This window comes from Mustela nigripes, chromosome 2, assembly GCF_022355385.1.
Source record: "Mustela nigripes isolate SB6536 chromosome 2, MUSNIG.SB6536, whole genome shotgun sequence".
NCBI classification, from domain to species: domain Eukaryota; kingdom Metazoa; phylum Chordata; class Mammalia; order Carnivora; family Mustelidae; genus Mustela; species Mustela nigripes.
In genome coordinates, this window is record NC_081558.1 from 83,494,582 (window position 1) to 83,515,048 (window position 20,467).

Below are 20,467 nucleotides of genomic sequence, written 5' to 3' on the forward strand. Positions count from 1 at the left end.
GAACATTTCGAGTCCCCTTCGCAGCAAGGACTGCATGAAGGGCTAGGGAGTCAGTCTCTCAGAAACCACCCTCAGTTCCCCCTTTCCTTTGTCTTATGGTGGAACAGTTTTGAATTGTCCTATATACTCTCTCAGTGGTCCCCAGCAGGATTGAGCCCCAATTGCTTACAGAGATAGTCATCTCATTAGCGCAGCTTTATTTATGAGCTTTCATTTCTCACCTGTCTTACTTCTCTACTCCTTCATCTTGCTTTCTGGACCACCTCCCAAATAAACTATTTGCATCCAAATTGTCTCAAAATTTTTTTTTTAATTAAAATTTTTGGGAAGGATACCCAAATTAGGACAGGGATTTGGAAATTACCTTCTCTGTGTATATGAAATGGCCAAAAGAGGCAAAAAGTAAGTAAGCAGGTACCTAGAGCTGAACGTGGGAACAAGGACTAATCATAAATGGCAACGAGAACACCTGTTGTCCGGGGTGGGAGGGGTAGAGGAGTAGGAGATGGTCAAAGTATTCTAAAACTTATACGGTGACAGTTGAGCCGCTCAATAAAGTTACTAAAAACCATTAAACTGTACACTTGAAATGGGTGAATTTTATGATATGTAAAATATATTTTAACAAAGTCATTAAAAAAAATTACCTGATTTTACATGGATAGATGGTAAGATCCAGAGGAGTAAAGTGCTTAAAGTTACACAGCAAAAATATGTCAGGGAAAGGAAGAGCATTCCAGGTCATTTGATTACTCTGAGAAATAGCATTCATCTTTGGATAAATCATCTTGCTTTAACTCATTAAAAATTACATGAAAAAGTGAAAAAGCACCCATTATATCAAGTATCAATGCATTTATGACACTAATTAGTATAATTATCATTTCTTTAGTGCTTTAAGCTAAATGATTTGCCTATACTATCTCAATTTCACAATGGGCCATAAAGCAGGCATAATTTTGTCCTCTTATACACGAGAAATAGAGCATGAAAGAAGATAAGTAACTTGTGGAAGGTCACGTAACTCATATGAGGCTTAACGGGAATTCATCTGTGGTGGTCTGACACCAGAGTACATGCCTGTAATTACTCTATTATACCACTTTTGCTGGTAACTAGGATTTATAGCTTTCGCCATTCCAGCATGACCAAAGAAAGAGAAAGCTCCATACCTCACTGTTGAGTTTATTTATTTGCTGCTTGGTCTCCTCTGCTTTGATGAAGAGAACAGCAGCTCCAATCTCTGGGTCTGAAAAGTAGAACACACTCAGAATGAGTCCTTTAGTAATAAACCTCATATATGAGGACTGGGGCAATTGGAATGGAGAAAGCAGCCTAAGCTACTACCTTTACCTTTTCCTGACGTCTGTGCACTACAGGATCTATCTCCCTGGGATTGGACATGCTTCTAGTAATCCTCTGAACTGTGCCTGATAAACTCCTTGAAACAGGCACATATCATGGTGGGGACTGTGAACGCACTGGTTAGATGTGTCCAAGGCAAATCTTCCTTTCCCCTGAACACAATCGCCACCATGTTCCAAGATGGCACAGTTTCTCTTTTTTGAGCATTCTTTAAAAATATTTCACAGCCAATGCCTAAACCATAGGAAAGGAGTGTTCTTTTCCTCTTCCTTTTCCCCCCAAATATTAATTCTTGGGCCCGTGAGAGTATCCCCCCCCTTCTATTTCAGGCGCTAAACTTCATTGTGGGTTTCCTATCTCTTCTTGTGTTGCTCTAAAAGATAGTATCTCCCATTTCCTGGTTCTCTTATCTTCACTTTTTCTTTACCTTACTCTTCCAAATACATTTATTTCTGTCAGTGACAAAAGTATAGATGAGTCGCTGCCAGCTGGAGTGGAAAGGAATGAGTGATACATATATGAACTGTTACTAGCTGAAGCGTTCAGGGATCTATATCTATATCTTTATCTATATCTATACACACACGCACACACATATATGCACACACATAATTAATTTATATTTATTATTTAAATATATTTATATAAAATGATATGATCATCCTAATACCCTAATTCTGGTAAATTATGGATAGAAAATTTGTTTGTGGAAGAAAAAAGTGACTTCCTTCTCTCTGCACACTCCCCCACCTCACCCAGAGACTTAGAAGGACCCTTCCATTTCTTCAGAAGATGAGTGCCAGGGAGTAAGATTATTGATTGAGATGGAATACCGGTATTCTACCAAAAGGAGACACACACCAAGGACTGTTTTTATTGGGCTCAGCTTTGTTCATGGGGGTACTCACTAACTGGTAGTAGATCCTGACACAAAGATCTCAGAGCTGAGTGGGAAGGGGAGGATGGAGTTGGCAGGGGACTTCTAGCCCTTCTTCTGGAGTTTGCTGATAAATTATTTTGGATAGCCTATGCTTGCTCATTATTCTCTCTCTAGTAAGTACAGGCGTGTCTTCTTTAGAATTTACCTTTTGTTTCTGGCCTTCATTATGTTGATAGATTCCTATCAACATATCCTAAGAACTCAAGAAGGCAAGGGAGTGAGAGGAGGCTGGGTTAGGTTTGGGGGTTCTCTTACATTAAATTCACCATCATTAGAGAGTAGTGCTTCACCTAGGCCTCCATCATTTCCAACCTTCTTATATCCTTCTGAAGTTGTTTATCCTCTGATATGCAAATACATAATCTCTCATCAATAAGTTGGTTAAAAATAACCAATGTTCCTATAGTGTACAACCAACACAGCTTTTCCTCTGGGTAGTGTTATTTCTGTGGATTAGCCTCCCTTCGTAATAAGAAAACATGGTCATCCTCTAATGAATAGCAGAAATTTGAGTCTCCTGACATGCCATTTACCTGGGCTGGGAAATGGCAGACCATCTAGCCTGGAGGGAGGAACAATTACAAATTATATCTTAATAACTTGGAGATGCACAGACTCAAGTCAAATTGTTCCATGGCATTGGTAAAGTTCTATCATGTAGAAAATATTCAGATTGGGAAGGCAAAAAAGTGCCTATGACAAACATTACAAGTTAAAAGGAAAACACCTTTTGACCGAAGGCTAAATCTAGAACTTACCTCCTAGAGAAGGGGAAACTCTGGGCTCTGGCCTGATGCGTTCAGAGCCAAAGTCAAAAGTTTGGCTTTCCTCACTGCTGTTTCCATCTTCAATTCCATCAACAATCCTATTTAAAATAAAGGATATTGGTTAGCTCTGCATTTATATTTATGAGTTCCAGTAGGCCTTTTAAAAAAAAATATGTTATTTATTTATTTTAGACAGACAGAGAGAACACACAGGGTGGGAAGAATGTGCAGAGAAAGAGAAAGAGAGAGAATGCCAAGCCGACTCCCCACTGAGTGCGGAGCCTGACTCAGGGCTTGATCTCACGACCCTGAGATCACGCCCTGAGCCAAAACCATGAGTCAGATACTTAACCAACAGAACCATCCAGGAACCCTGGGTTCTAGTATTTCTAGAAGACTTAAAAATATTGTGTAAATTTCTAAATTCTGTATACTACAAAACTGTGCTATCCAATATGGTAGCCATTAGCCTTTTACATTGCTACTGAGCACCAGAAATGTGGTTCATGCAAATTGAGACACACTCTAAGAATAAAATGCACATTGGATTTCAAAGATTTGAGTAAAAAAATGCAAATGGTTTTATTAGTAAATTTTAAAATATTATTTACGTTTGAAATTATATTATTTGGGGCATACTGAGTCAAATAAACTATATTATTAAAATTAAATTTCACTTTATTTTTTTGTTCGCTTTTGTTTTTTAGAAATGTGGCTACTAGCAAATTTAAAATTACATTAGTAGCTCACTATAGAATTTAGAATCTTATTTGTTCTCAGATTCAAGGTCTTAAGATACAGAAACCTTCTTATCTGAATTCATATTAAATCATCACTCTATCCAGAATTAAAGTGTTTTTTTGTTTGTTTTTGGTTTTGTTTTTGTTTTTTAAAGATTTTATTAATTTGTTTGAGAGAAAGAGAGTGTACAAGAGAGATCATAGAGGTAAAGGGAGAAGGAGAAACAGACTCCCAGCTCAGCAGAGAGCCCAATGTGGGGCTTGATCCTAGGACCCTGAGATCATGACCTGAGCTGACGGCAGATGCTCAACTGACTGAGCCACCCAGGTGCCCCCAGAATTAAAGTGTTTTAATCTAATAATTATGGCATCACATTAAATAACTTTGATGACATCTTTACTCTGAACCTGGACAAACCCTAAAGTAAGAGTTAAAGAATTACATATAAATGACTATTAAGACTTTGGCTAGTCTTCTTTCCTTGCTAAATAATGTCTAACCCAATCATTATTTAAAAAATATAAGTCTAGGGGTGCCTGGGTGGCTCAGGGGGTTAAACTTCTGCCTCCAGCTCAGGTCATGGCCTCAGGGATCCTCAGGATCCCTGAGGCCATGACCTGACCTGAGTCATGGGATCCAGTCCTGCATCGGGCTCTCTGCTCAGCAGGGAGCCTGCTTCCCCCCTCTCTCTCTGCCTGCCTCTCTGCCTATTTGTGATCTCTCTCTCTGTGTCAAATAAATAAATAAACTCTTTTTAAAAAATCGTTAAAAAATATGTCTATTGTAGAAAATTTAAACATAAAAGTAACACAACAGAAAATAAAAGTCACCTGCAATCTACCACTACTGTTAGCGTTTTGGTACATGTTCTCAGAATCTTTTTGTAAGTGTAGGATCAATTGTACATAAACCTTTCTTTTCCAGCTCTGATATATTTCCCCCTATTTAAAATTTATTGTATTACTTCTTATTAAAAATTTAGGAAGGAGAAGAATAAGGCAACGTTTTCAAATTACCATCCTCAACTGAATTTCAGAAACTTTAATGTCCACCTACTTTTCACTAAGTCTGTTTTGCTTATTTTTTTAAAATTTCTCTCTAAATGGATAAATTGTGTCCTTCAGATGACTAGTTAAATATAGTAAAAAATACCACTGGCTTTATCGGTAGAAAAATAGAAATTGAATCCAGATTTCCACCGTAATCTATGAGATTTTGGACAAAAGAGTTCACTTCTTGTATCTTCATAGTACAGATAATAGGAACTACTCTACAGGACTCCTGAATTCCTGAGGAGACTAAATGCAATAGTGAATGTGGAATAACCTAGCAGAGGATGTCGCACATAGGAAGCATTCCATTTTTTCCCCCTTGCTTCTACTTATTATTCAGCTATGCTGTGATTTTTTACTATTGCTTGTACTCACCATAGACTACTCCTTTCACATTATCTGCATCAGGATTTTTCACCCTTTCAATCCTCTTTAGCTAATCCTAAAGTGAATTTTTAAAATTAAAAGTAGAGTCATTTCATGTTACCTACAGAGGAGGCCAGAAATATAACTAAGCTTCAGTTGTCCGTAATAATAAAGAAAATAGGACTGAAAATGAACATCAACACTTCATTGCCTTTATGATTTCAACTTATTGTTCCAAAAAATGTTTGGTAAGATCAGGCATTGAGGGAATCACATCGATGGGCCTTGCTCTATCTTTTATTTTCATTTAAACTTATAAATTACAAAATTACATTGTAGAAATACACACATAATAATAGGTAGCGCTAAACGGATGAAAGGAATAGAGAAGAACTTCCGAATATTTAATGGACCCTTTTGAGAATACAACTAGCATTCTCATATTGCACACATCACCATGTAGAGGCAAAAATTGCACGTAAAATTCAGCAGAGTTAAAGAACCCAGGCTAGGAACCTGTGGCTGAGAGGCCCAGAAATCTGGCCCAGAATAACTTAACAGCAAGGTACTAGTTTGGACAAAAGGCAGCCCTTTTCACCTAGGAAATACCTGCATAATGTGATTCTTACCTTGGACTGAGGTCTGGGGGTCCGGTGCTATTCAAAGCTGACAGTTGCAATTTCAAGTTTCTCTCTTTCCTTTTAGCATGGTTGGGGGGGTCAGTTTCCTGTTTGTTTTTGGGGGAATGTGAACTGGAGACTCGGCTAGGTGAGTGAAATGGTACAGTGCCCGAGGCCAGCTGCTTCAAGCTTAGGCCCAGATAGCTTTTATTGCTTCCAACCTTCCTGCTGCGTGCAGATGAGGTTCCCCTGGTGTAGATGGGAGAGAGGGAGGATGTCTCCTCGTCCTCCATCTCCTCGTCCTCCTCTTCATCTTCCACAATGGATGGGAGTCTTTTGTTGATGCTGCCATTTCCCTTGGGCTCTGACTAAATCAGGGGATAACACAGATTAGTACAGACCACAAAGACTGCTTGAGAGGTAGACTATTCATGCTGGTGGGCCTACCTAAGCAAAGTCAGATCCTTTAGAAACTTGCTTCTCAGTAAAACTCAAGACTTTGCAGATTTTGCTATTATTTATTCAGGGGTTCCATGTCTCGCATTTCTGATATTCCCCAGGTTTATCCTCTTTGCCATCCTGGTGTCCTTCTGTTAACGCCTCTCTTGGTCTTTTTAAACTGTCTTGGTGGGGAGCTGTGTGAAACCTATGTTTTACCTGGTTTGCTTCCAGATTATACTCAGACTATCATCTATAATAGTATATGGTGACGTGCAGGACATTTTCAATTTTACGGGAAGGACTCGGGCCTTGTTATTCTAAAGTCATAAGGTCTTCTTCCTTTTTTTTTTTTTTTAAAGTCATAAGGTGTCTAGTGGAACTTTATGTGCAGGTCAACCAGAAAAACATATTATCTTTGAGAATAAAAATCTCTCCTATTCTGGATCACATAGATGGAGCAAGATCCGCGGCATCCACACCTACTCTGCTTCCCGTTATTTTTATTCTCAGACATCAGTTGGCAGGAAATGGAGCAAACCATTTGGTCTGCTCCTCTTAAGAACCTTGGGAAGGGAAGAAGTCTTGCATAAACCCACCTTAGACTCCTGGCTGGAGTCATTCAACCTTTTAGACTAAGAAGCAGCAAGGGAGAGGATGGGTAAGGACAATGCAGGGCAGAAAGGACAATGAGTGGCCCTCAATGAAGTCATTACAACAATGGGTGTTTCTTGCTCTGCCCCAGACAGGGTTTCCCTGCTCCAAAAGATCATTCATTTTTTGTGTGTGTGCCTCATTCTTTTTTGAGGATATAATTGCTTCTACCTGCCAATCAATAATTTCTAAGAGAAATAAGACAACAAAATGAAAAGATCTAAGAGTACTACTCAAACCTCATGAGCTGTCATGGTTTTCCTCCTTCTTAATATAAAGAGTTGTTTTTTTTGGTATATACTGATTTTCCTGTAATAGCTATAATGATAGATACAATAACAAAAAATGAACTTGAACCTGTGGTGACTTTACAGGCAATAGCCCATTCAGTTTAGGCCAAATGAAACAAAATAGTTAGTTTACTCATGAAGTTTTCTTATATTCTAATCTTAATGGCTCAAAATTTCTTGAAGAAATGGCATGAGACTCATCTTTCCAACTAGATATGATTATTATAATTAATGGTGAAGTCCTTAGCTTTTTATTGGGATAGCCATGGTTTGGCTCTTATTTGTTTTTGCTTTTCACAGCATTTTAAAGTTCTGTGTTTATAACAAAGTTAATCCCACATGGAACTGCGGAGGAACAATTGTTTGGTAGCACTGTAGAATAGAAAAATTCGCTCGCCCCATTAAAGACACAACAGGGCAAACTTATCCAAGAAATGAAAAACAATGAGTAAATTCTTTTAATTGGATTTCTATTTACATTTGCATTGGCAACTTAATCATTCCTTTGGTTCAAGGAGGCTCCACTGGCCCTAAAAGAATTCTCTGACTAATAATCTGCAGTGTTTGTACTTCTACAAGTTTGTTTAAATGTCATACTTCCATTTTATCGTGGAGACTTGGCACCTTGAGCAAGTTGCTTAGACAGTGACTCTTGTGATCAAGGCGGCCAACAGTACTTCTACGAAGATTCAGTTATTCCCCCTAACATTACTGCAGAGAGGAGCTGAATTTATTAGATCAGTAAATACCCAGCCCCACACACAGCCTCTCTGCAGGAGTACCAGTTATTTTCTTCAGGCCACATGCACAGAAATGCTTGCTTCTCTTGGGTAGCTGGATTCACCCCTGGATACACTGCCATAAAGTTCGACTACAGATTTCTTCCTTCTCTTCTGACCCACTCCTTCATTTCCCCCTGACAGATGCTTCCACAAGGACAATGAGGCTTTTATCCCCACAGTCAAAAGAATCTCTCATTTAGCTTATGACATTCTACTGAAATAGCCATTTTGAACTCACAAGTGCCTAGATTCAGCCAGACCTGTGATGACTACAGGGGAAGCAGAATAAAGTCTAGCAGCTGAATGCACGGACTTTTGGTCACATGGTCCTAGAAGTCCTGAGACTTACTACCTATTACTACCTATTATTTACTACCTATTACTACCTATGACTTGAGACTTACTACCTATTACTTACTACCTATTGACACCCCTGGGTAGGCAAATCCTTGCTTTTTTCACCTGTTAATTGGGAACGGTGTGAGGAGATAGATATTAGATAATGGAGGTTAAGACACTTAGCAATGTGCACTGGAAATACTTAATAGATGTTCTTGTGGGGATGATGATGATCATGAAGAAAATGGAAACATATGCTTCAGGTGGGTGCTACAGAGACTGTTGGTTACCTCTTTTTAACATAATCTCTCCTTCTTTGCTAGTTAACAGAACTTTCAGCAATGCACCTGGCCCAAAGTTCTTCTTTCTCAGCTTCCTTTGTCAGTGGGTTTGGCCATGAGGCTGAACTCTGGGGTGATACTAGCAAGTGGACAGGTTAAAAGGAACTTTTAGGAGGATGTCTGGAAAGAGGCAAGCCTCTATCCTCTGTGTGTGTGTGTGTGTGTGTGTGTGTGTGTGTGTGTGTGTATTTGGTTTCTAGTCTGGACCATTGATAAAGTGGAGAGATCTCCTGCAGCCATCTTAGACAATGAGAAATTCTTAAAAAGGGAAGCCTTTGAGGAACCTCCATGCTGTTTTCCAGAGAGGCTGCACCAGCTTGCATTCCCACCAACAGTGGAGGAGGGTTCCCCTTTCTCCGCATCCTCGCCAGCATCTGTCATTTCCTGACTTGTTGATTTTAGCCATTCTGACTGGTGTGAGGTGATATCGCATTGTGGTTTTGATTTGTATTTCCCTGATGCCGAGTGATATGGAGCACTTTTTCATGTGTCTGTTCGCCATCTGGATGTCTTCTTTGCAGAAATGTCTGTTCATGTCTTCTGCCCATTTCTTGATTGGATTATTTGTTCTTTGGGTGTTGAGTTTGCTAAGTTCTTTATAGATTCTGGACACTAGTCCTTTATCTGATATGTCGTTTGCAAATATCTTCTCCCATTCTGTCAGTTGTCTTTTGATTTTGTTAACTGTTTCCTTTGCGTGCAAAAGCTTTTGATCTTGATGAAATCCCAGTAGTTCATTTTTTCCCTTGCTTCCCTTGCCTTTTGCGTTGTTCCTAGGAAGATGTTGCTGCGGCAGAGGTCGAAGAGGTTGCTGCCCGTGTTCTCCTCAAGGATTTTGATGGATTCCTTTCGTACATTGAGGTCCTTCATCCATTTTGAGTCTATTTTTGTGTGTGGTGTAAGGAAATGGTCCAATTTCATTTTTCTGCATGTGGCTGTCCAATTTTTATATGTTGAAAATAGAACTGCCCTATGACCCAGCAATTGCACTATTGGGTATTTACCCTAAAGATACAAATGTAGTGATCCAAAGGGACACATGCACCCGAATGTTTATAGCAGCAATGTCCACAATAGCCAAACTATGGAAAGAACCTAGATGTCCATCAACAGATGAATGGATCAAGAAGATGTGGTATATATACACAATGGAATACTATGCAGCCATCAAAAGAAATGAAATCTTGCCATTTGCAACAACATGGATGGAACTAGAGCGTATCATGCTTAGCGAAATAAGTCAAGCAGAGAAAGACAACTATCATATGATCTCCCTGATATGAGGAAGTGGTGATGCAACATGGAGGCTTAAGTGGGTAGAAGAAGAATAAATGAAACAAGATGGGATTGGGAGGGAGACAAACCATAAGTGACTCTTAATCTCACAAAACAAACTGAGGGTTGCCGGGGGGAGGGGGTTTGGAGAAGGGGGTGGGATTATGGACATTGGGGAGGGTATGTGATTTGGTGTGTGCGGTGAAGTGTGTAAACCTGGTGATTCACAGACCTGTACCCCTGGGGATAAAAATATATGTTTATAAAAAATAAAAAATTAAAAAAAAAAAAAAAAAAAAAAAAGGGAAGCCTTGCATCGAGGATAATGAATCCCAAAGAAGAAAGCTCAGGACCTACTGACACAGTTGTATCACTGTGTAACTCTATCAGTAATTCTAGTTGTAAATCTATCAGTAATATATCTTCTAGTGTTATTTATTTATTGTTACTTAAAGTCACTGGGAAGTAATAACAGAGGTTATTACCTCGGGCTTCGTCCACGAGAGAGAAATAAACATCTATTGCCTTGAAGCTCCTGTTATTCTGGTGGTTTTGATATTGTAAATGAACCTAAGCCTTAATTACACACAATAATTTTTTTGAAAGTTAAAGATATCCATCCCTTCTTGGAAGGGATGTTCATTTTCAGATTGCTATGAAGGGGTTGCAAATTGCAAATTGGAAAGTCCAAAAGAAAGCTAAATTTTTCTTCAGGAGAGAGAGGAAGATAGTAATGGCCTGGGGAAAAGGGGTATAGTTGTGAGGAAAGACGGCCTGTTGAGAAGAGTTGAAACATAACCATTTTGCCAGCTCCTGAGGAGGGATTTTGCAGAGATGAGAAAGACAACTCCTGCCAGAAACTCAGTTGAATGCAATGAGATGTTTTAAGGGCTTTTAAGAAGTTTCTCAGTAGTATTAAAAGTAAACTCTGTTTGTGCTCCCACAGCCCCAACTATGTTCAGTAAATTGTCAATGTCTTTGACATATGTTATGTAACTGGATATGTATTTCTCTGTATGTATGTGTGTCTGTGTGAGAAGGGTGTTGGGTTTCTGTTTCAAGGAGAGTGCTGAGCAAGGCAAGGAGATTTTTTATAGGATTTCTGTCACAGGATTATTGGTAATAAAAGTCCAGGTAATAAATCTGCTATGTCACTTGTTTCTTGGAAAATTTTCTGTGAAATTGGAGGATTCTTAAAAGTTGGGTCTGCTTTTAAGAGAAACCACTTCCAGAGTATCTCTGAACCACTTTTGTTGTTGTTGTTTATATCATGGAAAATCATGTTGTACCACCAATTGGAAGCCTACAGGAAAACATTTGGCTGCTAAATTTAAACATAATAAATGTACTTCCAAGATCAATATCTCAGGATGTTATTACTTTTGGCAGGTTCTGGTGGCAGCCCCTTTCAACAATGATAAAACCCTTAAATAGAGAGGTCAGTTTCAATACTTCTCTGTTCCAAACTCCAGAAAGTCAGTCAATACATTTCATTGGGAAGTGTATCAGGGAAGGTTGAAAATAAATGCATAAAACCCTCAAGTGGGAGGCAGATTTATTGGAAATCCTACAGATTTTTGATAAATGTTCTACTCTTTGGAAAAAGCCATACCTGTGACACTGTAGTTTTGTTCGATAATCTTGATATCACCTGAAAGAGCAAACAAACAACAGAAGTCATAAGAATCATTTAAGCCTTCCCAGGTGGTTTGGGACTGGGTAAAAATGTAGGAAGCAAGGGAGAGAGAGTGTGGGGAATGACTGATCCCCCTGGGTAGGCAAGAAGAAACAATGCCTCCTAACAGATACAGAAAAGGCCCCCCTCACCCTAGCCTCTGGGAGCTCTGTTGACTAATGCGAGGACTAATAAAAGGGAGCAGCAAATTGAATGTCACACCTAGGAAATAATGATCGAAATAGTGGACCTATTCACTATATTTTCCATCCCGATGCCTTATTCACTCCCCTTTTGTTGTCCCTCTCCCCTTTTCCTCTTCCTGACCTTCGGCTGAAAGCTCACATCTTCTATGATTTTTCTCTCTGGCTCTGTGAAAACAGAAACCCATGGAATCTTTTCTCATTTAATTTTGGCACATTTGTCTACCTTCCCTTCTTATTTGAATACGGGTGGGGGTGATATCTCCTTTCTGTCCCATTTGTTTTCCTCAACATGATGTTTCTTATGAACTACGTATGATTAAGTTCACTGGAGATCCTGATCTATCTGATTGAATTTAAGATTCCATTGATTATAAAAAGAAAAAAAAAATGCTGTCAATCAAATTGGAATGGGTCATCAGTTGTAAGAGAAACACTAATATCAGAGATGCTAAGAGGTTAGGGACGCCTGGGTGGCTCAGTTGTTAAGTGTATGCCTTGGGCTGAGGTCGTGATCCCAGCATCCTGGGATCGAGTCCCATATTGGGCTCCCTGATCAGTGTGGAGTCTGCTTCTCCCTCTTCAGCTCCCCTGTGCTTATGTTCCCTCTCTCTGTCATAAATAAATAAAATCTTTTAAAAAAGGAGATGATAAGAGGTGAAAAGCAAATGTGTGCTGTAGAATCAGTTCAGCTGGGCTTGAGAATACATCTTACATAAAATCAAATTACGGTATTGTGGAGGAGTCTGTTATAATATGCAGCTTTCCATGCTGGACAAAGAAGCTCTGGAACACATGATATATCCTGGAAACATGCTTCAGGTCTCATCCACATTGCTTTTTGCTCAAAGACAGTCCTTTCATTTTAAAGTGGTAATAGATGCTATAAATTAGCATAACTTTATTCACATTGGAAAAAAAACCTTTTATACTCAAAAATGATCTGCCTAGGAAGTGAGACATATTTGGTAATTCTGTCAACTCTCACTGTTGTTGTTGTGGGTTTTTTTTTCCTAGATGATTAGGGAAATAGATGTGTTATTATTTATACAAACGCTGGCATCATTATTGCTGTGCAAATACATGTTTCATCAATGTTTAATTTTATCAAAGAAGTCAACCCATTCTACATCTGCTTAGTTGCCTAAATATGCATTAATCAGAAGCATTGTAGACATAAGTTTTGTAATAATTTCCTAAATGGTGACAAATAAAACAGCTGAATAATTAAAAATGTGAAAACCAAAATTACAGTGCTGTTGTCTCTGTGGTAGATGCAAAAATGTGTTTTAAAGAGCCTTTCAGTTACAGCCTGGAGGAGAGAACGAGTAGCCCAGTAGGATTCAGGAAGCCTGAACAGCTTCGGGTCAGAGATGCGCTGAGAAACAGGCCTCAGCGTCTTTTGATTTGGTTGTGACTCCTAGCTCTCTGCTTTACTTACTGGTAGCGTGACTTCTGTCAAGTTGCTGTCCAATTGCATTAGTGCTTCTCAAACTTTTATGTGCACACATATCCCCTGGGGATTTCATTATAAAATGCAGGTTCCGGTTCAGGAGGTCTGGGGTAGAGCCCGGGACTCCGTATTTCTAAAGAGCTACCGGGGAATACTGTTGCTGCTGGCCCGTGAGGCATACCTTGATCTCATAACCAACATCACTGCTATTATCGTCCTATCACCTGTTAATTCATTAAGTGTTCACAAAGTGACAGGCACCCTGAAAAAAATGCTCCCAGACATTCTGTCCACTAATTTTCACTGTAATCCTATGAGGTAAGAAGTATCCATCATAGATCCAGTGCTACTGTGATAGGGTCTCTGAATAAGTCGTTTCATTTGCATATGGTATTAATCACATGTGTTTATGACCACTATGATACAGTCATTTTGTTGACTAATCCAGATTCTGCCAGCAGCAGAGAATATTGGTTGAATGGAAACCCCATATTCTAAATGTAGAAATCACCCTAAAAAGTGTCTGCTGCAATGGTTTGTAACCTGGCAGACAATAGAATGTTTGAGAAGCATTCCTAAGTAAATCAGCCTCCAGAGCACTAACTCCAGAAGGTCTCTTCCAGTTGATGGGGTGGGTAGGGCTAGGTCTCCAGGTCAGGGTTGAAACCACTGAGTTAGTCCAACTCCCTGCCTAGATATGTGGAAATCGCCGTCCAGGGAGATGAGGTGACTCGCGCAATCCACTCATCTGATTAGAATTCTGGCAGGTGCCCTGACTCTCTGTGTACTTTGCACAGAATCAGAAGTTGTCTCAGGTGCCTCCTCCAGCAGTTAATGCTATTACCTGAGCTGAGAGACTAAATGCCTGATGTAATAAGGAATTGAACCTAGCATAAGGTTTGACGACTGCCACAAACCAGATCCCCAAATCTTGTGATACTGAGTTACCCGAGCACCTTGTTAGCCTTCTCTGAGCTACAAATCTCTCCAGAAATATGATGCATTCTAGACATTCTAGCCCTATGGGGAAAAGTACACAATACAACCTTTGAATGGATAATGTTTATAGATATCATTTCTTGTTCCAGTACCTGGAAGACTCAAAGGTTTTGAATGTTTTGAGACAGTCAGTCTTATCCAATTTGAGTCCCTCCCACGTGAAATTTTTAAACCTTTTAGACACAGAACTGCTGGTAATCTCTAATGGGGATGATTTTTTAAAAAGACTGAAGTAGTACAGGTTGGGTTGATAAAAAATGTTCTCAATCAGATATAAAACAAGAAATGAAGGTCATTGCAATGAAGTCGTGAGAGAAATAAAGGCTGAGGGTCAGCCCATTCAGATCTTAGAATTATACCTTCAGTTTGCCAGGTCAGAAAAAGCCAAGTGTGGGCAAGAAAGAGAGAGGGTATGCCTTGGCAGAAGGTTATCACAAACAGGGTAAGGCTTTTATAACCTTGTGGACTAGGAAAGAAACATATTCTCAGCTATGTGGAGTTGGTTTAAAAAGATCTTACTGGGCGCCTGGGTGGCTCAGTGGGTTAGGGCTCGGTCTTCAGCTCAGGTAGTGATCTCAGGGTCCTGAGATCGAGCCCCACATAGGGCGCTCTGCTCAGCGGGGAGCCTGATTCCTCCTCTCTCTCTGCCTGCCTCTCTGTCTGCTGATGATCTGTGTCTGTCAAATAAATAAATAAAATCTTTTAAAAGTTTCTGCATAAATTCTTTCTGTTTTATTTCCCAGTCCTAACCATTTAACTTACTCTATCACTCTGTAAGTCCTGTGGAACTACGAGAGAGGATTCTTACTTCAAAAAAACACTGATAACTGGAATGGAGAACCAGAAGAAGGAAAATGGTCTGTTATTACTCAATCTGCTATAAAACAGCAAAACAAATACACAATCTTTTTTTTTAAAAAAAGAAAAATGTGTAATAAAGTCCTCAAAATTCTACTATTGAGCTTGAACTGCGAACAGAAATCAAATGTGCTTAAATTACTGGTGATTATAGATGTAAAAAATGTCATTGTATTCTTTTATGTTGTCTATTTTACTGAATGAAGGCATTCTAGAAGAGCTTTCAAAGGCTCATACCTGACCTTGGCCATCCAACTTATTTTTTTCTTAAGTTCCTAAATTCCCCAGTAGTAAATTTTCCTGCTTTGGGGATTTTCTTTGAGCTGGGCTGCAAGCTCTTTGATTTGTTTCATCTATTTCTGCCCACAGATTAAAGTGTCTCTGAATTCTGACACATGGTACTATGACAATAAAGTTTGGGGCCCAGCCTTTCATGGGATGCTAATGTCTCACCGTTAGAAGCCGATTGATTTTTCGGTAATAGTGAGGCATTGACCATAAGCTTTCCTTACTCTCAAGATCTTTTCAAGAGGCTGAACCTCCAAGAAGGTGACTACTATGAGGTAGGAAGGAAGCAAATGGGAATGGAACCCACCACAGAGGCTTGGGAATCCTCCGCTGTGACCCAGTGGGACCAGTGGCCCAAGGAAGGTATTCTCATGGTTTTCTTGGTTTGCAGGTCGGAATTACAAGCCCCTGTGTGAGCCTGCAAATGTCCTCTCAACTCTGGCATCTCCTAAGACACTGAAGTGCTCTGGTAGGAGTGTTCTCTACAGCTGATTGCTCAATTGGGAAATGAGATGCAAATTACAAGGCTCTTCTTTCTGAGTGATTCATGATATCCGCTGCTTTGTTAATAATGCCACATTGATTAAGTCACAAAGCAGACTGAAGAAACATGTGTCCTCATTGAGAAAAAGGAATCATCACATATTTTATCTTGTTCTCTGGACAGCAACATTACTGGTACTGGTGGCTGTTTGGGATAAATAGAGTATGAATGAAGGATACTCCCCCATAACTCAGTAATTCACATAGTTAAAATGCCCATTCTTATAAAACCATAAATAATTGTCATACGATATAGGCAAGTAACAAATCAATAGGTCTCTTTTATTTAATTTTTTTTCCTTTTTAAAGATTTTATTTATTCATTTGACAGGGAGACACAGCACGGGAGGGAACATAAACAGGGGGAGTGGGAGAGGAAGAAGCAGGCTTCCTGATGAGCAGGGAGCCTGATGTGGGACTCAATCCCAGGACCCTGGGATCATGACCTGAGCCAAAGGCAGATGCTTAAGGACTGAGCCATGCAGGTGCCCCAGGTCTCACTTTTATTTCTGATCTGCTTCTTTCTCTTGTAGATTTAAGTGGAGGTACTAAGAAATAGTGAGTACCACTAAGTGCAGGTGAAGACAGAAAAGAGAAATTTGAAAACTCTGGAGAACGAACAGGCTTTGAATAAGGGGGCACTCATTTGTAGCTAAAATTTAGGAGTTCACTACCATCTAATCTAAAGAAGACATTTCCTAAGCTGGTCTGAAACCCCAAGTGGGTAATACAGTAGCTAACATGTTTCCTTTGCTTGCTGTATAACTTAGAAACCGAAATGAGATTTTAATTAAAAAACTGATGGTTTTGAACTTTTCCAATTTCACCCTGAGCCTTGAGGTCAAGACAAACTATTAAGACTTAGAGAAGACTTTTTTTCCTCTAAGTAAATACTACCACTTCTGATGCAGAAAGTGCATGTCAAATAACCAAGACTTAAATTTAGTTTATTTTCTAGTTCTGGAGAGCTCAACCACTAAGACTATAGCGTAAGAAACACTACAAAAACCCTTCACCACTGTGTATTATGATAAAAGTTCTGTCTACCAGGCGGGGGGGTGGATAGGACCCATTTAGGAGGTAGTATAGCATAGTGATTAAGAGCTGGGATTTTCCTAGTCATTTCACTTATTAGTCATTTCACTTATTAGCGTGACCTTGGGAAGCATAGTAATTGAGATAAAATAGGTAATGCTGAAGTAAAAAATAATTTGGTGAATTTTAATGGTTTAATCCTAAGGAGTTTTATTTCTCATTCTTCCTCTAAAAAATGATGATTGGGTGGGTGCCTGGGTGGTACAGTTCATTGGACATCTGACACTTGGTTTCGGCTCAGACCCTGGTCTCAGGGTCATGAGATCTAGCCCCGTATCAGGCTCCCAGCTCAACTCAGTCTGCTTGAGATTCTCTCTGCTCCTCCCCGTACTTCTCTCTCATGCACCCTTTCTCTCAAATAAATAAATAAATGTTTAAAAAAGATAAAAAATGATGGTAATATTTAAAGTTGTTTTGAGGATTAAATGAGATACATATAAATGTAAACCGAACAAATCTTGGAGACCCAGTTGGTCACATGAGCCACAAGAAAAATGTATAGCACCCAAAAGTACAGTTGACCCTGGAACAGCATTGGGTGTTAGGAGTGCCAACCACCACCCCCAGTAGAAAATCTTTTATAACTTTTGACTCCCCCAAAACTTAACTACTAATAGCCTACCACTCACTGACCAGAAGCCTTACAAATACTTAAACTGTGGATTAATACACATTTTGTATGTTATACAGGGTTGCATACTGCATTTTTACACTAAAGTAAGCTAGAGAGAAGAAAATGTTATTAAGAAAATCACAAGAGAAAATACGTTTCAATTACTCTACTTATTAAAAAAAAAAAAATCCACATATAAATGGATCCATGCAGGTGAAACCTACGTTGTTCAAGAGTTAATTGTAATGTTAACTGTAATGTTAAAAATATTTTTTTCGTGTTTTCAAGAACCTTAAAGGTGACATATTGATAAGTTACAGTAAGACTTTTTAAAATTACCTCTCCTTTTCTATTCCATCAGCAATAACAAAGGTGCTCTCAGTTCTCTCGCTGACACTCGGGATCCCTTCGGTTCACACTTCCCTTCTGGCCACAATGCCCAACGGTCCTGCCAGAGATGACCGCTAGGTGGTGCCATGCCTCCCAGCCCTCTCGTTTCTCTAGGGAAAGGAAGCATTCGGAGCCTGCCGGTGTCTCTTAACGCTTCAACTTTATGAGATACACAAAGGGACTTATGGTGAAAAAAGTTCTCACATTGTTGCACTTGTTAAGTAGTTGGTCCAGTGTCTGGCATAAAAAGCAATTAATTCCTATTAATAAATGTTAGTTATGTTATTACTGATATATTGATTATGGAGAAAAGTTTTCTTTGAATTGGTTTAATGGGAAATAGGGTATTTTTAGCTAAGGACATCCAAACATTCACACAGATGGATTTCCAACTGCAACTAATATATACGTAGGATCCCTAAGTAAAGAGACCATAAAATTGTTAAACAGGAGTTTTCCCCACATTGCTCTCTTAGCAAGGGCTATCATGCCACTCCACAGAACTCTTCTTTGTGCAACACTAGGTAGAACATTTTACATAAAGTAATGACTTGCTATTCTAGTCTTCTTTCCCTCAACACTTTGATCTGCTTCACTTAAACAAAATAAAGCACTTTCAAACTGTCCACACAGTCAAGACACTGATAATATATGCAAATTAACTCAAGCATGATTTTAACCTCTTATCTCCAGATTCAAACGTATGAATTACAAGGCTTTGGGGATTAAAAGAAAACCCAGAAAGTCTCTTAATACTTAGTCAACAACTTGGAAAATGCAGGATGATTTTGAGGGAAAGAGGGAGTTACTTATAAATATGTGGTTCATATCATTCAGAAAGGAAAAGGAAGAAAATACACACCATTATATGAGAAAACTAGAAATTTCTCCACACTGACATAGAGTTTCAAAGGTTTCAGGCTTTGGGAGCTATGGACCAACTCCGTGATTTGGGAGTTCAGCAGTTAATCAGTGCTAAAAGAATTTGCAGTTTAAACTCATTATATTGAGCTGAGATTCCATGCCCCCCAATGACCTGCTGCTGATTAGGGTACAATGGCTCCTTGGTTAGCTTGTAAAATCAGCTACTATGTAATTGTAAGGAAACACAATAGCTGGTTTCATAAGAGTTTCAGGATACATGCTGAGTACTCTGGTTCCAAACCAGGTCGGTAAAGAAAGAGGCTCAGTTTGGTATGAGAAGTTTTCGCATCACAACTCCTGATGGCACTTCTAAAGCTAATGTGAAATGACTAATTTGCTGCCAAGGAAGCTCACTGTCAATTATACGCTGTAACACAACAGGTGAACAACTCTGTATTTTGAAAATAGTGTTTGTACCAGCAAACCGAAATGAGCTACTCTGCTAATTTAAACCACAGTGCCTTGGTTAAGCTCAGTTAGCCAGAGAAACTATATAGAAATATATATATATATGTATATATATATATGTGAAATATATATATATGTATATATATGTGAAATATATATATATGTGTGTATATATATATATAGATAGATAGATAGATATGTGTGTGTATATATATATATAACCATGATAGAGGGGTCATGGGCTGCTTCTACATGACCAAATACATATTCTTTTTTTTTGTTAACTATTTATTTATTTTAGAGAGAGAGCATGAGCAAGAGGGGAAGAGGGAGAGGGAGAGAGAGAATCTCAAGCAGACTCTACCCCAGTCCTGGAGCTGGACATGGCCTCGATCCTATGACCCTGAGATTAGACCTGAACCAAAACCGAGATTTGGATGCTTAACTGACTGTGCCATCCAGGTGTCCCCCAAAATGCATTTCTTTTTAAATTAAAGTCCTCTGTGAAACTTAAGCTTGAGGAGTATTACGTTTCATAACATTTACACTTTTGCCAAATATTCAACAATTTCTAGGTAAAGAAGAATGTCTCACAGTTAGCAGACGAAGGCCAAGGTTCTTAGGTTACAGTTTTGTTGTACTCAAAGGTGATGTGTGGAGCACTGTAAGGAAGGTATTACTAATTATATATTGACTGAAACAGTCTTTGTCAGAATTCACAATAGGAGTATAAACCACTGAAATTAAGGAAGAAATGTGTTTAAGTTTGTATTTTTGCTCCCCCAGTGGGGCTCTAAGAAGTCCCGAGAACAACAATTGTCATAGCTCAAATGTGCCTGATATATCTTGTTTCCTTCTCTGCTATCTCCTAATAAAACATCCTGTGAAGGAATCATTCCCCAGTTATTTATGTAATGGCATGTCTTTTTTCTATTTCTTTTCTTATGTAAATTTGTGTTCTCAGCCCGCGCTTTCATCCCAGGATAGACTCCTCCTTAACCTTGAAAAATAAACAGTGAAGGGGACACCTGGGTGGCTCAGGTGGTTA

General features: G+C 39.1%; 1 protein-coding gene across 1 annotated transcript in view; it reads right to left on the reverse strand.

Moving 5' to 3' along the window:
• The window catches only part of KCNH8 (potassium voltage-gated channel subfamily H member 8), a 373,933-nt gene that overhangs the window by 21,706 nt on the left and 331,760 nt on the right, over positions 1-20,467 (reverse strand). The window contains exons 12-15 of the mRNA XM_059390865.1: positions 11,583-11,621; positions 5,861-6,219; positions 3,064-3,170; positions 1,173-1,249 (exon numbers count right to left, since the gene is read on the reverse strand). Of these exons, the coding sequence (XP_059246848.1) occupies positions 1,173-1,249; positions 3,064-3,170; positions 5,861-6,219; positions 11,583-11,621 (582 nt within the window). The remainder of the gene's footprint in view (positions 1-1,172; positions 1,250-3,063; positions 3,171-5,860; positions 6,220-11,582; positions 11,622-20,467) is intronic.